Source organism: Puma concolor, chromosome C1 (assembly GCF_028749965.1).
Source record: "Puma concolor isolate L17-30 chromosome C1, mPumCon1.1.hap2, whole genome shotgun sequence".
NCBI lineage: Eukaryota > Metazoa > Chordata > Mammalia > Carnivora > Felidae > Puma > Puma concolor.
Genome location: NC_141674.1, coordinates 12,114,098 through 12,127,617, shown reverse-complemented (window position 1 = coordinate 12,127,617; position 13,520 = coordinate 12,114,098). Strand labels below are relative to the sequence as shown.

The window sequence follows — 13,520 nt, the reverse complement described above, 5'->3', positions numbered from 1 at the left end:
GCACCTCAGGTCACGTTGGGCGACTCCCCTCTCCGGGCCTCCGTCTCCTCGTGAGACAGTAATGTTTTCAGGTTGAGCAGTGCTTGGTCCTCCGTTAAGCATCTGGGGTTTTGTTTTTCTCTTTTTTTAAAATTTATTTATTTATAATAACGAGTGGGGAAGGGGCAGAGAGGGGGAGAGACAGAATCCCAAGCGGTCTCCACACCATCAACGCGGAGCCCGATGCAGGAACTCGGGAACCGTGAGACCGTGACCCGAGCCGAGATCCAGAATCGGAAGCTCCGAGGCTTAACCGACTGTGCCACCCAGGCGCCCCGCCGACAAGCATTTTGTGCGCATCGTCTTTTAATCCTTACGACTGCGGCGTCTGATTCCCCTTTTGCAGATACGGAGACTAAGGTTCAGAGGTCACACAAGTTGCCGGAGGTGGGGCCAGATCGCCTTGACTCCAGTACCCGCTTGCCATGCTCCTGTGCCAGCGCCGAGGGGGCATTTGACTGAGGCAGTTCCCTCCTATCCGCCCCCCTCCCCCTGCATCCTGGGCCGTGTTTGTGGTCCAGGCTCTGAGCCCACGTCTCCCAGCCCGAACCACGTGCACTGTCCCCCGGGGAAGGGTGGGTGCTTCTGACCTCATCCCATCAGTGGGACCCTGGCCAAGCCCCACTCTGGAGATGTAACTCGGTCATCCGAGTGCTGGGCAGAAGAGAGCAGGAAAGAAAGACTGCTTCCTGCCCTCCAGAAGCCCCCCGCCGACCTCATTCCTGGGAGTCCTGGGACCATCCCTGGCCTGCCCTTTCAACCGAGTAAATGTTGAATCAAACTGAGCAGAAAGGATGTGGGGTGTGAAAAAGCAATCTTCTTTTTTTTTGGAGTAGAAATTTGTTTTTGTTTTATTATTTTAATCTTTATTTTTGAGAGAGTGAGAGAGAGACAGAGTGAGAGCAGGGGAGGAACAGAGAGAGAGGGAGACACAGAATCCGAAGCAGGCTCCAGGCTCCCAGCTGTCAGCACAGAGCCCGACGCGGGGCTGGAACCCACAAACCGTGAGATCATGACCTGAGCCGAAGTCGGACGCTTAACCGACTGAGCCACCCAGGCGCCCCGAAAAAGCAATTTCTAACATGAGGCACATCCACAGACCTCCTGTACTGGGCATGGAGTCGTCAACCAGCAACAGTTCAGGGTGGTGGAGGCTGGAGGACCCGGGGAGAGGCTGGGTTCGAATCCCTCAACCGATTGGTTCACGCATTTATTGGACAGTCATGTGCCAGGCACAGGTGCTACCACAGTGTACAAAAGAACTTGGCCTAGGGGCGCCTGGATGGCTGCGTCACTTAAGTGTCCGACTTCGGCTCAGGTCATGATCTCGCAGTTCATGGGTTCTAGCCCCGTGTCGGGCTCCGTGCTGACAGCTCAGAGCCTGGAGCCTGCTTTCGATTCTGTCTCTCTCTCTCTCTCTCTCTCTCTCTCCCCCCCCTCCTGTGCTTTCTCTCTCTCTCTCTCTCTCTCTCTCTCAAAAAAAAAAAATAATAATAAATAAATAAATAATTAAAAAAAAAAAAAGAACTTGGCCTCTGTACATGTACCTTGTAACCTGGTGTGAGAGGTGAACAGACGGAGCGAATCTCCAAGGTCATGAGAGAAGAGCACCCACACCCACTACCCGCTCCCCAAGTATCTGCCGCCTCTGCTTGGGTCCTTTAGGGCCAGGGGAGTGGGTAGAAGTAGCACAGAGAATCTGGGGGCCAGGACACGAGAGTGGCAAGCTCTGGGGCCTCTGTTTCCCCTTTTTGTCAAGTGTAGGGAACAGCATTTCTGCCAGGTGTTTCTGCCTCTCCTACCCTAGTGGGACTGTGCCTGGAGCAGGCAAGGGCTAAGGGAGGGCAGGGAGCGCTGTGCTGGCCCCCAGGGCCCACAGGGCTCCAGGTAGCAGAAGCCCCTGCTATTCGGTGATAGACCCTGGAGAGGGGGTGGCAGATATTCATTCATTTGCCAAACCAGCACCGGGGAGCAAATGATACACGGGACATATCGAGGTCCTGCCTAATAGGATTCAGAGTCCAAGGGCTAGGCGGCTGTGGGGTGCCTGACTGGGGGCAAGGAGACCCCCATGTCCTCCCAGCCTGAGCCCCTGCCCCAGGTTCAGGCAGGGCTGAGGACTGCCCCAGAGGCAGGAACCCACCCCACCCCCACGCAGGCTCTCCCGGGAGAATTGAGCGCACGTTCATTCATTCCGTTAATGTTTACCGAACAGCTGCTCTGAGCCTGGCGCTGTGCCTAATGAGCATCAACAGGGATGAGCGAAAACAGACTTTGTCGCCGTCTTGCTGTCTTCGTGTGGCGCACAAGCTCATGAGCTCATCCGGGAGAGGAGCAGGATTCACATGGTCACAGACATAGGGCAGCACGACAGCTGTGAGCAGTAGAGCAGAAAGTGCTCAGGGGCGGAACGGGGAGAAAGGGAAGGCTCCCCTGAAGAAGGGAGGGTTTGCTCTATAACCGGGAGGAGGCAGACCTCACCAGGGTTCCAAGAGGAAGAAACGGCTTGAGCAAAGGTCCTGGAGCAGACAGAGGAAGGGGTTTAGTGAGAGATTACCAAAAGGCCATTGTGGCTGCACGGAACCAGGAGGCAGAGCCAGACGGAGGGGAAGGGTAGGGTCCTTGGGGGCCACAGGGGAATTCAGCCTTGATCCCAGGTACCATGGAAACCAGCAGAAGCTTTAAGTACAAGGGGGCCAGTGTCAGAGGTGGGTCTGGAAGGGCAGGCCCCACTTGGGAAAGCCTAGATTAGAGCTGATTACAGAGTCCAGGCAAGAGCTAATGGTGGCTTACAGCACAGCGGAGAGAGCGGCCCCATGTGAAAAATACTTGTGAAGCAGGATTAGAGGCCGGGTGCTGGATTGGACGCAGGGGCTGAGAGCAAGACAGGAAGCCTGAGTAATGGAAGGGTGCTGGGACTGCTCCCTAGACGGGAACCTCTAGGACAGCCAGGTCTGGGGGAGGGTCAGGGGTCATGAATTTGGACTTGGATCCTCGGAGACATGCATGGGGCCAGGCCTGGTAGCCTGTGGCCCGAGGTCTGCAATGCAGGTTATGGAAGCCAGCCCCCAGCCTGGAACTGGCTAAGAACACCCAGAAGGCAGAGCCAGAGAGGCAGGAGGGAAAGCAGGCCCGGAAGGCTGTCCTGGACGGTAGGAGAAGCCAGAGGGGAGAGCTGAGTCGCGGCGGGTGTATCGCCTTTAGGAGCCTCAGTTTCCTCCTCTGTGAAACGGGGTAACACGTCCTCCAAAACCCACCTCACACTAGACTCCAGCCCAGACGTGCGGAGGAGGCTGGAGAGGCGTCCTGCCCGCCAGAGGTCGGCGCAGACGTGAGGACGGCTCCTGGGGCGCCTCCCCCAGGGCCGCCCCCCCCAGGGCCGCCCCCGAAGCGGGCTGGAGACCCGCACGCACGGCGGGCGGGCGGGGCTCGCGTTAGGACCCAGCGGCTCCGGGGCTGGAGGGCGGGCGCCGGCCCGTCGGGGGCCCGGAGGGGGGCTCAGAGCGGGCGCAGGGGCGGCTCCGCGGGCGGACTCGGAGCGGGCGGCGGAGTGACCCGGCCAGGTAGGCGCGGGCCCGGCGGCGGGAGCGGCAGGGCGGCGCTCGGGAGTGGGGGGAGGGGGTCCCGGGGGGGAGGCAGGGGTGTAGGGGTCTGCGGGGCCCCCAGGCCTGGGGGAGGCTGCCCGAGTTCCCGAACCCGGGGCCGTCTGAGCAGATGCTACGAGGACACTTGGGGGGTTTGGGGTCGCTGGGAGGGGGGCCCGTTTGGGGGCGTCGGGGCCGGGGGGGGGGGGCTTCCGTTCGCCCCGGGAGGCTTGGACTTTGGCGAGCGGGGTGGGGGCGTCGGCCGGAGCCGCCGGGCTAGAGCGGCGGAGAGAGAGACAAAGGGAGACCCGAGACCGGGAGGGCGTGGGGAGCCGCCGAGCAAGTTCCGTGGCTGATTGTTCCCAGCTGTGCGGCGGCGGCCACCTCTGGTCCCCTCTGGCCGCACCGCACGGCGGCTGGCCTCCCCGCGGGGCAGTGTGGGGGCCGGGCTCTGAGTAGGCCCCGCTCATTCCCTCCTGCCCACGAACGCCTCGGGGTGGGGTCCCCAGCTGCGGAAGGGGCCGGAGGGGGGCCGCCTTCTAGGCAGGTCCTGGCCTCCCCCACACCCCAAAATCCGTAGTCTAGACAGCAGTGCTTGGAGATGTGGCCCCGGGGGAGGATCCAGGACTCCTGCGCCCCTTGCCCTGGGGGCCCCTTGCCCCCAGTAAGCCTGGGTCTGGGTGCCAGACCTTCCAGGGGAGGAAAAGACCCCATGCAGGAGGCTGTGAGGCCCAGGAGGGGCTTTGGGGACAGACAGCCCCCACCCCACCTCTTAAGGCCTCTTAGGCCCCAACTCAGGGCCTCCTTCTGAGTGGCGACAGCTCCAACTGGCCTGGCTGCCACTAACCCCGTGGGGACAAGGAGGGGATGATGAGGCCTTGCGGGGAGGTACAGGGAAAGAGCTCCAGGTCTTTGGGTCCCTCCTACTGAGAGAGGGCCAAGGGATTTCGGGATAGGAACACCGGGAGCCCGCGGTCCCCTGCCTCTGGGGCAGCCTGAGTGGTGGGTCTCTTCTCCTCCACCCCACCCCAGCCCCAGCTCAGTGAGGAAGGGAGATGGAAAATGTATGAGCCGGGCAGGGGGTCCTGGAAGGTTCTGGATTGGGAGCGAAGAGGGACAGATGCCCGTGCGTCCTTCCTCTCTCCTTAGAAGCCCTGTGGCAGTTAGGTCTCCAGTTAGCCGTCTGGAAGATGTCCCTTTGTGTGGTGGGAGGGGCCTTCCTGGATGGGTGAGCCCATGGACTCTCTCCCAGCGCTCCAGGCGGAAGGCTGATGCCTGCCCCCCCACTGAGCTGGGACCTGTAGACCCTGCCAAGCCCACTGTGTGGCCAAAGGCTGGAGTTCTTGAACCTCCAGAGCCTGGTGAAGGCTGTGGACCACTGCCCTCTCCCCCCAGAATTGCACACACAACACTTGCCGTACAGTGTTCAGGGGTTCAGAGCCTCTGGGCTGGGTGACATCACTGTCCCCTCCAGCTCTGCCCTTCTAGGATCCAGAGAATCTCTCCTCAGACTCCACCCTGAGCGTTTCCTGCTGCTGCAAATAGACCTTAGTCTCGTGAGTCTGTGGTGAAGACAGCCAGGTCTTAGGAGGCCTGGAGGCCTGGCAGGAGAGGAATCTTCTGGGGGTGGGAGCCCTGCCCGGGCCTGGCTGCCCTTCGGCCCCTGGGGCCCATGCATGCATGTGGTTCCCCGCAGAGCAAGACACTCGGGGCCCAGGGGCTAATTGGGAACAGGTGGTGGGGTTGGCAGACGCTGCAGAGTCGGGGCTATGATGGTGGCCGAGAGGGGCTGGGGTCCTGAGGATGGGCCTGGGGTCAAGGGTTTCCATGATCAGTGCACCAGGCACCGGGAGGTGCTGAATCGGAAGCGGGCACGGCTGCGGGCCAGGAGAGCAGAGTCAGAGCTAGCGGGGGGGCTAGAAACGTGCCCTCGGTGAGAAGGGCAGGGTGGGTTCTGTCCGCTTGTAAGATCAACTCTGGAGCGAGGTTGGGGGCCTTGTGACTTGGGACCTGAACACCCAGTGGGCCCTCGGGGACAGCCGATGTAGACCCCGCCCCCGCTCCGCCCTACTCCCGGCACTCCCTATGCCTGGCTTCTGTTCCCAGCACCCCCTTCTTCACCGGGCTAGATGCAGGGGAGCAGAGGTGGGCTCCACAGTCCTGGGTGAGTGGGTCCAAGCTACAGCCCACCCCCCCCACCCCCTCCAGCTGTCCTGACACCAGCCCAGACTGCCTCACCGCGTAGCCATGAGAGCTGCCTACCTCTTCCTGCTGTTCCTGCCTGGTAAGTGGCTCCTGGGGTTGGGGGCTCCCCTTGTGTGGCTGGGGGTTGGGAGCTGGCAGTGAGCCTTTATTGTGCCCCATGGCCAGCACTCAACTCCCCGGTCCCGGGACCTCCTGGACCACAGACTGTACTGGCCAACCCCTCCCAAAGCATGAGCCTCCCGAGCCCTCACCCCAACCCTCCACAGCAGCAGCCAGGCAGGGAGGCCTTCCAGGAGGAAGCCGATGTGTAGGAGGGGGAGGCACCCAAGGCAGGGAGTCTGTAGGTCTGGGTTCTAGACCCATTTGGGACCCAACCCCAACCCCCTCCCCACCCCCACCCCCCCACCCCCCCCCCCCCGCCATGCAATCTTGACTTTGGAGTGATCCCTATTGGTGAAATGAGGAGTTATCCATAGGGATCAAAGGCCCTGCCATAGCTAACATTTATTCATTTAACAGATACTGAGTTCCTACCATGTGCCACACACTGGGCTAGACCCTGGGGTACAATGATGACCTGGGCAGACATACCCCTGCCTTCTTGGTGCTGCCCGTCTAGAGAAGGGAGGCTGCTATATCAAGTAGGCGTGATAAATGCCAGTGTGTTGAGCATGATGGAAATAAACAGAGGAACTGGATGGAGAGGGTGGGTAGGCCGGGGACGACCTTTTGGCAGAACTGAATTTTTAGCTGAGATCTGAAGGAGGAGAAGTTAACCAGGATCACAGGCCTAGGGAAAGTCGAGTGCAAAGGTCCTGGGGCAGACAGGAGTGTGCTGAGTTCCAGGAACAGCCAGGAGGCTAGCAGGGGAAGACAGGCCAGAAAAGGTCTGTGAGGTGCCCAGGAGCCGGCTCTGTAAGGGCCTCTGTAAGGGTCGAGGAAGGAGTTTGGATCCCTTGGGTTGTAGGATCTTAGGGTCTTACCGGCCTGCCCTTGGGACCTCTACCTGTCCTCCCAGAAGTGCTGTCCTTCCCTGCAGGGCACCCCCTCATGCTTTGCTTCCTCACAGCGGGCCTGCTGGCTCAGGGCCAATATGACCTAGACTCTCTGTCTCCGTTCCCGGAACACGTCCAGTACACCCACTACAGTGACCAGATAGGTAAGGGACTTGCCCCCCGCCCAGCCCTCCCCACACCCGGCCACATCATCAAGGCCTGGCTCCCAGGTGTGCACGACGCAGCTGGGGACCAGGTGGGGAAGGGTGGTGGGAGTCATAGGGGGGTGGTCCTGGGTGTAGCCGTGACCCCCTGTGCCCCCCGAGACTGGGAGCTCGCCTGACCCCCGGCAACCTCGCATTCATCTTTGTTCTTAGACCAACCGGACTACTATGATTACCAAGGTAAAGGGCTGGGGTGGGGCAGGCGGCGGGGGCGGGCAGCTGAGCGCTGGGGTGGAGAGATGGAGTGGACCCCCTTGTCGCCCGCCCCCCCCCCCCCCCCCCCCCCCCGACTCAGAGGTGACTCCTCGGCCCCCTGCGGAGCAGTTCCAGTCCCAGCAGCAAGTCCAGCAGGAAGTCGTCCTGGCCCCCACCCCAGGTAGGCTGCCGGCTCCTGTGAACCCTGGGAGCGGCGGGTCTGTGCCGGGGCGGGGCTGGTGCCTTGAATGGACCCCTCTCAGTGATGTCTGCCTGCTCCTCTCCTGACACCAGCACCAGGAAATGCGGAGACAGAGCCCACGGAGCCTGGGCCTCTGGGTAAGAGCTTCCTGACAGCTGGAGAAACAGAGGCACGGCCTCAGAAGCGGGGGTAGAGCTGATTGCAGCGCTGATGGGACAGAGACAGACAAGCCTTTTGCTTTTGCCGGGCCGATGGCAGGGTCGGGGGCTTGCAGACAGGCCAGTGCTTTAGGCAACCGCAGGGCCCCCCCGGGAAGCTCTGGGAGACGCCCCCCTTGCCCCCCCCCCCCCCCGCAGTTGGTCGCAGCCTCAGGAAGGGCCCTCCACCCCCAGACACTGGGAAGAGGGAGGGAGCGTGCTGGGGGCTTCCTGCCTGCCTGCCAGCCAGCAGGAGTGGGTGGTGCTCGTGGCCAGCGAGGCGGAGAGGGGACCAGAAGCCCAGGCCAGCTGAGCCAGCCCCCGTGCCGCCCCCACCGAGAGCCGGAGACGGCCAGACCTTGCAGGCTGCTCTCGCTCCCGTGAGCTCAGTGTCCGCGTGTGCTCCTCCGAGCCCGGCCCAGTTGGTTGGTGTGGACTTGGGTGACCGTTGTGTGTGGGTGCGGTTGTGTTTGAGCTTATGCCCGTTCAGGTACGTGCTTCCAAGCGTGGTTGCAGACTTGCGCGTGTATGCATATGTTGTATAAAATCGGGCAGCCCTGGGAGCCCCAGCAATGCTGTCTATGCTGTGTGTGTGTGCGTGCGTGCGTGCCTGCGCTGTGCCAGAGGGCGCAGGGCGGACCTAGACCCCGCGATGAGAGCCAGTCTCGGTGGGCATCGTTGGGGGCTACGCTACGCCCAAGCTGCGGCCCCTAGTCTGATCCTGCCCGTCACCCAGACTGCCGCGAGGAACAGTACCCGTGCACCCGCCTCTACTCCATCCACAAGCCCTGCAAACAGTGTCTCAATGAGGTCTGCTTCTACAGGTGAGCACAGGCGGGGTTTGGGGGGCAGGGCAGGCAGCCACAGTGCCCCCCGCCCCGAGGTGGGACTGTGGGGGAGCATGAGCCCCGAATTGAACTCCACTCGGGTGAGCCCAGGCCTAGGGGCGGGGATGCGTGGAGCCCCCCTGGCGGGGCCGGGGGTGACCCCACTGTCCTGGCTCCACCCCCCAGCCTCCGCCGCGTGTACGTGGTCAACAAGGAGATCTGTGTCCGCACGGTGTGTGCCCACGAGGAGCTCCTCCGAGGTAGGGAGGCCTGCACCCCCACACCTTCCCCCTCCCCACACCCACTCGCCGCTTCTTCCTGTCCGTCCACCTGGTGCTTATTAAACCCGTGTTCCGCACCGCGGCCACTTCCAGGGGGCTCCTGAACTCCCTCCCGGCTGCTTCTCCTCAGAACATTCCCTGTCCCGGGATCGGGAAGGGGCCGATGGTTTCCCATGACCAGCCTCTCCCTGACCCCGACTCCTTGCCCCCCGCAACAGCTGACCTGTGTCGGGACAAGTTCTCCAAATGTGGCGTGATGGCCAGCAGTGGCCTGTGCCAGTCCGTGGCGGCCTCCTGTGCGAGGAGCTGCGGGGGCTGCTAGGGCGGAGCCAGCACCCCAAGCCCTGGGCCTTCCTCAGATCTGGGGCCCTCGGGCCCTGCCTCACCTGGTGCTTTTCTCCCCAGCCTGACATTCCTTTTATCCTGTAAAAAGTTAGTGGACTGTGGCCCTGGGGGTTTGTCTCAGGCCCCTCCCCCAGCCTGTGGCCACCCCTGGGGCACAATGGGGGCTCCCCACGGCCCAGTTTTCGCCCCCAGAGGAGGGGCATCCCAGGCCTCTCGGTGGGACCTGGGCCTCTGATGTGCCTTCTCAGTCCCTCGAGGACAGTCCCCCTGCCCACCAGCCCCTTTGAGGTAGGCTGTGCCCCTCACCCCAGCCGGTCTGCTTGGACTTCCTACAGCTCCCGGGCATAGACCACCTTTGTTTTATACAAAATTAAAATTGTTTTTACAAAAGCTTTAGTCATTTCTCAGTTGGGAGCACAGAGCGGGTGGCCAGGTGTCTCTGACACTGCCTGTCCTCATTGAGAGGCTGCCTGGCCCCTTGGGGAGAAGGGACCGTTCAGGTGACCTGTGGCCTTGCCTCTGCGGTCCCAGTCCTGCCTCCTCACCCACCAGCTTCAGCTGACCGCCCCCCCCCGCCCCAGAAAGGTGGATCATGACCACTGCCCCCTCCAGGTCCTGCGTCGGGGGCGGGGGGGGGGGGGCACTGCAGAGGGCTGCGTTGGAAATAGAAGGTTCAGGTTCAGGGATACAGCTTTCTCATTGGGCTGCTCAGTGAGGGCGTGAGTGTCCTGTCATCAGAGGCATGCAGGCCAAGACGGGAGGCCACCCATGTGGAGGCGCAGAGGTGTTTATAGGGTATAAAGCAGGTCATGGGAGGTGGGCTCTGAGATCCGCCTTTGCGGGGAGGGCTGCGAGTTCGGGGGGGCAGAAATAGAGGCCCAGGCTCCACGTGAGCGATCAGCACGCAGTCCTGTTTGCCTTCCAGACAGGCCCACGTGGCGGGCACAGGTAATTTCGCCACCTTACGGACAGGAAGCCCAGAGGCATTAAGTGACCCACCAAGGAGCCACAGCTAGAAGTGGCAGGGCGGGGGGGGCACCACCCGACCCCATCAGACTCCACGGAGACGAGTACGTTCTCCTCGGAGACCCTGAGCACCTGCCACGTGTGCCTCCTCATAGCCACCCTGTGAGGCACGTTCCCAGTTTACAGATGAGCAAACCAAGGCTCTGAGAGGTCACGCAGCTTTGCTAGGCTCACTCAGCGGAGCCAGGGCAAGACCCACGTTCACTCCCAGGCCCGCACACTGCCTGAGAGGCCTGCCACGGTGCAGAGGGTGGGCCCAGTCCTAACGAGGGGCCAGAGAAAGGGGCCAGAACGCTGTGGCTGGAAAGAGCCGGGCTGTGCAGTTTGGGCCTCAGCAGCCCCGTCTGTTACATGGGATGGGTGGTGCGGGACCCTGGAGACCTCCCCACGCCAGCATCCTGTGAGGCCGGAAAGTTCCACGGGCCTTTCCAAAGACCCCATCTCCCCCTGCACCCCTGCCCCAGGCCCCCTGTGTCTCCCCACCCATCTCTCGAGTGGAGGAAGGCACACTGAAGTAAGGGGACACATCTGTACAAACCATTTTTACAAAACGGGGTCTTTTGTTACAAAAAAACAACAGTTCTGAACAGTTAACATTGTAAAAAGGTATAAAAATACAGGGACTCTGAGGAATTTCCCGACAAACACTCTGAACTAAGGCGGAGAGATCTCTGGGAAGCCAGGGGAGGGTCTGGGTCTCTGACTCCGAGGCACCGCTCCTCTTTCCCATGAGCCCATGCTCTAGGGCCAGCCAGGGGCAAAGGGGTCTCCCTGACCCCCTGGCTTTGGCTCAGACACTCAGGTGACCTGGCTGCTCATCCCAGGGGTGGGGACTGGACTGAGGTGGGCCCTGGATGCCGCTAAGAAGCTGCTACCGGAGTCCCTGGCGTCCAGCATGGCCACCTGGCTCCTCCCTACCCTGAGCTGAGCTCTGGGCCAGGGGGCCACCCAGGAAGGGGCTCATTCCCCTGGGGGGCCGGAGGTTTGGGGGAAGGATGCTGAGCTCCTCCGGAGCTCCTGCTGCAACTGTCCCTTCAGTGTGGACACCTGGGAAGAAAGAGAAAGTAGGGCCAGCCTGGTCCCCAGCCTGATGCCAGAGAAAGGGGCATGTGGCTGCAGCTGGGACCCCAGAACGGACCCAGTCCTGCCCGCTTCAGGAAAAAATGGGTCTCATTAAACACCAGGGTGCTTCCTACCCCTTCCGTCCCGACCCACGTGGCAGCTGCTGACTGCTCCTTGGCATCTTGTCAGGAGCCACCCGTCCCCACTCTCATCACTTAGGCAGGCCTGGCACCAGCCCCACCAGGGGTGCCTGTGACCCAGGCCTGGCCCTACCCAAGCAGCCTTGTCCTGCACACGTCAGGTCAGGGATGGCTGGGAAGGAGTCAGGGACTAAGCAGGCCAGGAAGGGTCATCCCTGGGACTTATGCTGTTGCTCTAAGGAAAAAGGCCCCCTCTTTCCTCCGGGATGGTAGCTTGTCGGGATAACCTAGGCTGGGGCTGCTGAGGCCACGTGTGCCACCCAGGAGACAACAATGAGGACAGTAGAGCCACAGCACGGGGACGGAGTTCCAGTGACATCACTTGAGCCCGTGTCCAGCCATGACGGAGACCAGCACAGATCCCCTGGACCACTTCGGTCCTAGGTGCCGCCGACTGCTCACACCCGAGGTCACAGCCAGCCCTCTCCCGCTCCTCCCCCCGAGGGCGCTTCTGCAATATCCTGGGGCAGGGCCAGAACCCGGCCAGGCCTGAGCACCTGCTCTTCCAAACCGCGCACGCGCTGCCGGTGGGCCCGCTCCCGAGCCTCCAGGGTGCGCTCTGTCTGCACCTGGGCACTGCGCAGGCGCTCCACCTCCCGCTCTACCTCCCGCTGCTGCTGCTCCGCGGCCTCCAGCCGGGCTGGGCTCTGGTCCTGCTCCAGTGCCACCACCTGGGCCTGCGGGAAGAGCAGCAAGTCAGGGGTGTGGCCCTGGGGGGGGGGGGGGGGGCGGGCACTCCCAGGAATGGGAGCCTAGAGGGCCCCTCAGGACAGTGCAGGCGGGGGGAGCAAAAGAGATCCTGGTTTGTCCCCCATGTTCCTGGCCCCCCGGGTCTGCGAATCCGGGGTCAGGGTACCTAGTGACCCCGCTGACAGGCGTGCACATGCGCACACCGTGCACACACGCGCAGACGTAGTCAAACGTGGACACGCCCACATTCGTACCGGCCCCAAAGCAAGCACGGAAGTACTTAGCCCTTGGTCACAGGGACGCGTGCCTACGAGCAAAGCTCCAATACTCCTACATCTACAGACAGGAAGACTTCGGTACAGGAAGATACACACACACACCTGGAACACGTTCCTGACACGCAGACTTGTCACATCTGTGCGCGAGTCACGTTACATGCAGAACACTCCCATGCACGCTCACGCCTCCATGTTCCACAACACGCAAACACACAGGCTCACACGCTAACCGGCATCTCTCTCCTCTCCACTCTGGGGAGGACCCCTCCCTCTAGGACCTTGCTCTGGGCTGTGCCCTGCAAGAGTCTGGGCTCGTGGGTTATGGACGTTGAGGACCCTGGGCTGGCTGAGCCATCAGCAGCTCCTGGGAGGGTCTGGCACTCAGGCCTGGGGCAGGGGTGGGGCCCGGGTCCAGGGCTAGGGAGAGAGGGGGTGGCCAGGGGCTGGACCTCCAGCAGCTGGATCTGCCTCTGGGCCTCAGCCAGCTCCAGCTCGGCCCCCGTGAGCGTGCGGTCCAGGCGGCCCTTCTCGGCGCTCAGCCGCACCGTGTCCTCATGGCTGCGAAGCTTCTCGCGCTCCACCTAGGCCGGGAGAGGAGGAGGGCGTTAAGGCACCCGGGGGAAGGGGCGAGGGGGGCTCCCGTGAAGAGGGAGGGGCGCAGAGAGGGGTGTTAGGTTAGAGGCAGCAGGAGCAGGAGCCGGAGGGCACCTGAGGCCCCCGGCCCTGGGGACGTAAGGCCAAGACCCCGAGGAAGTGGGGGGACGGCGCCGGCGGCTCAGCCCACCTTGTCCAGCATCCTCTTGAGGGCCACCCGGTCCTTCTCCAGCCGCAGCGCTGACCGCTCCACCTCCCGCTTCTCGGCCTCCAGCTGAGCGAGGGCTCGCTGCAGGCCGTCCAGGCGCTCCTGGAGCAGCCGCCGCTCCTCCTGCAGCTTCTGGACCGCGTTCAGGGCCACTGCCTCCCCCTCCTGTCGCTGCCGCAGCACCTGCAGAAGCCGGCAGGCCCCTAATGCCTCCGGGCCTCGGTGCGTGTGCCTCTGAAGCTTGGGGATGGTGAGGCCAGCCTTGGCCCCGCAGGGGGCGTGGTGAGGCCCCCATCAGAGAACTATCACCCAAGGCCACGCTGTTCTCTGAGCCTCAGCTTCTCCATCTGCGTAATGGGGGCGCGGGT

General features: G+C 62.7%; 2 protein-coding genes across 5 annotated transcripts in view; one reads left to right on the top strand and one right to left on the bottom strand.

The window, feature by feature from the left end:
* The first annotated feature begins 3,445 nt into the window (after window positions 1-3,445).
* On the top strand, window positions 3,446-9,484 carry MFAP2 (microfibril associated protein 2). The gene is made up of 9 exons (XM_086715803.1): window positions 3,446-3,602; window positions 5,832-5,907; window positions 6,898-6,987; window positions 7,201-7,227; window positions 7,343-7,423; window positions 7,537-7,581; window positions 8,378-8,465; window positions 8,655-8,728; window positions 8,968-9,484. The coding sequence occupies exons 2-9, from the start codon at window positions 5,871-5,873 to the stop codon at window positions 9,069-9,071; spliced, it is 546 nt and encodes a 181-aa protein (XP_086571929.1). The 5' UTR covers window positions 3,446-3,602; window positions 5,832-5,870; the 3' UTR covers window positions 9,072-9,484.
* Window positions 9,485-10,658: 1,174 nt separating this feature from the next.
* CROCC (ciliary rootlet coiled-coil, rootletin) overlaps window positions 10,659-13,520 on the bottom strand; it is a 46,047-nt gene continuing 43,185 nt past the window's right edge. For 2 of the 4 annotated variants that reach the window (XM_086715801.1, XM_086715802.1), the window contains 3 exons: window positions 13,135-13,335; window positions 12,800-12,931; window positions 10,659-12,059 (listed from right to left, as the gene is read on the bottom strand). In XM_086715801.1, coding sequence (XP_086571927.1) covers window positions 11,793-12,059; window positions 12,800-12,931; window positions 13,135-13,335 — 600 coding nt within the window. In that variant the 3' untranslated portion in view covers window positions 10,659-11,792. The remainder of the gene's footprint in view (window positions 12,060-12,799; window positions 12,932-13,134; window positions 13,336-13,520) is intronic. The other 2 variants (XM_086715799.1, XM_086715800.1) reach the window with 2 other exon arrangements.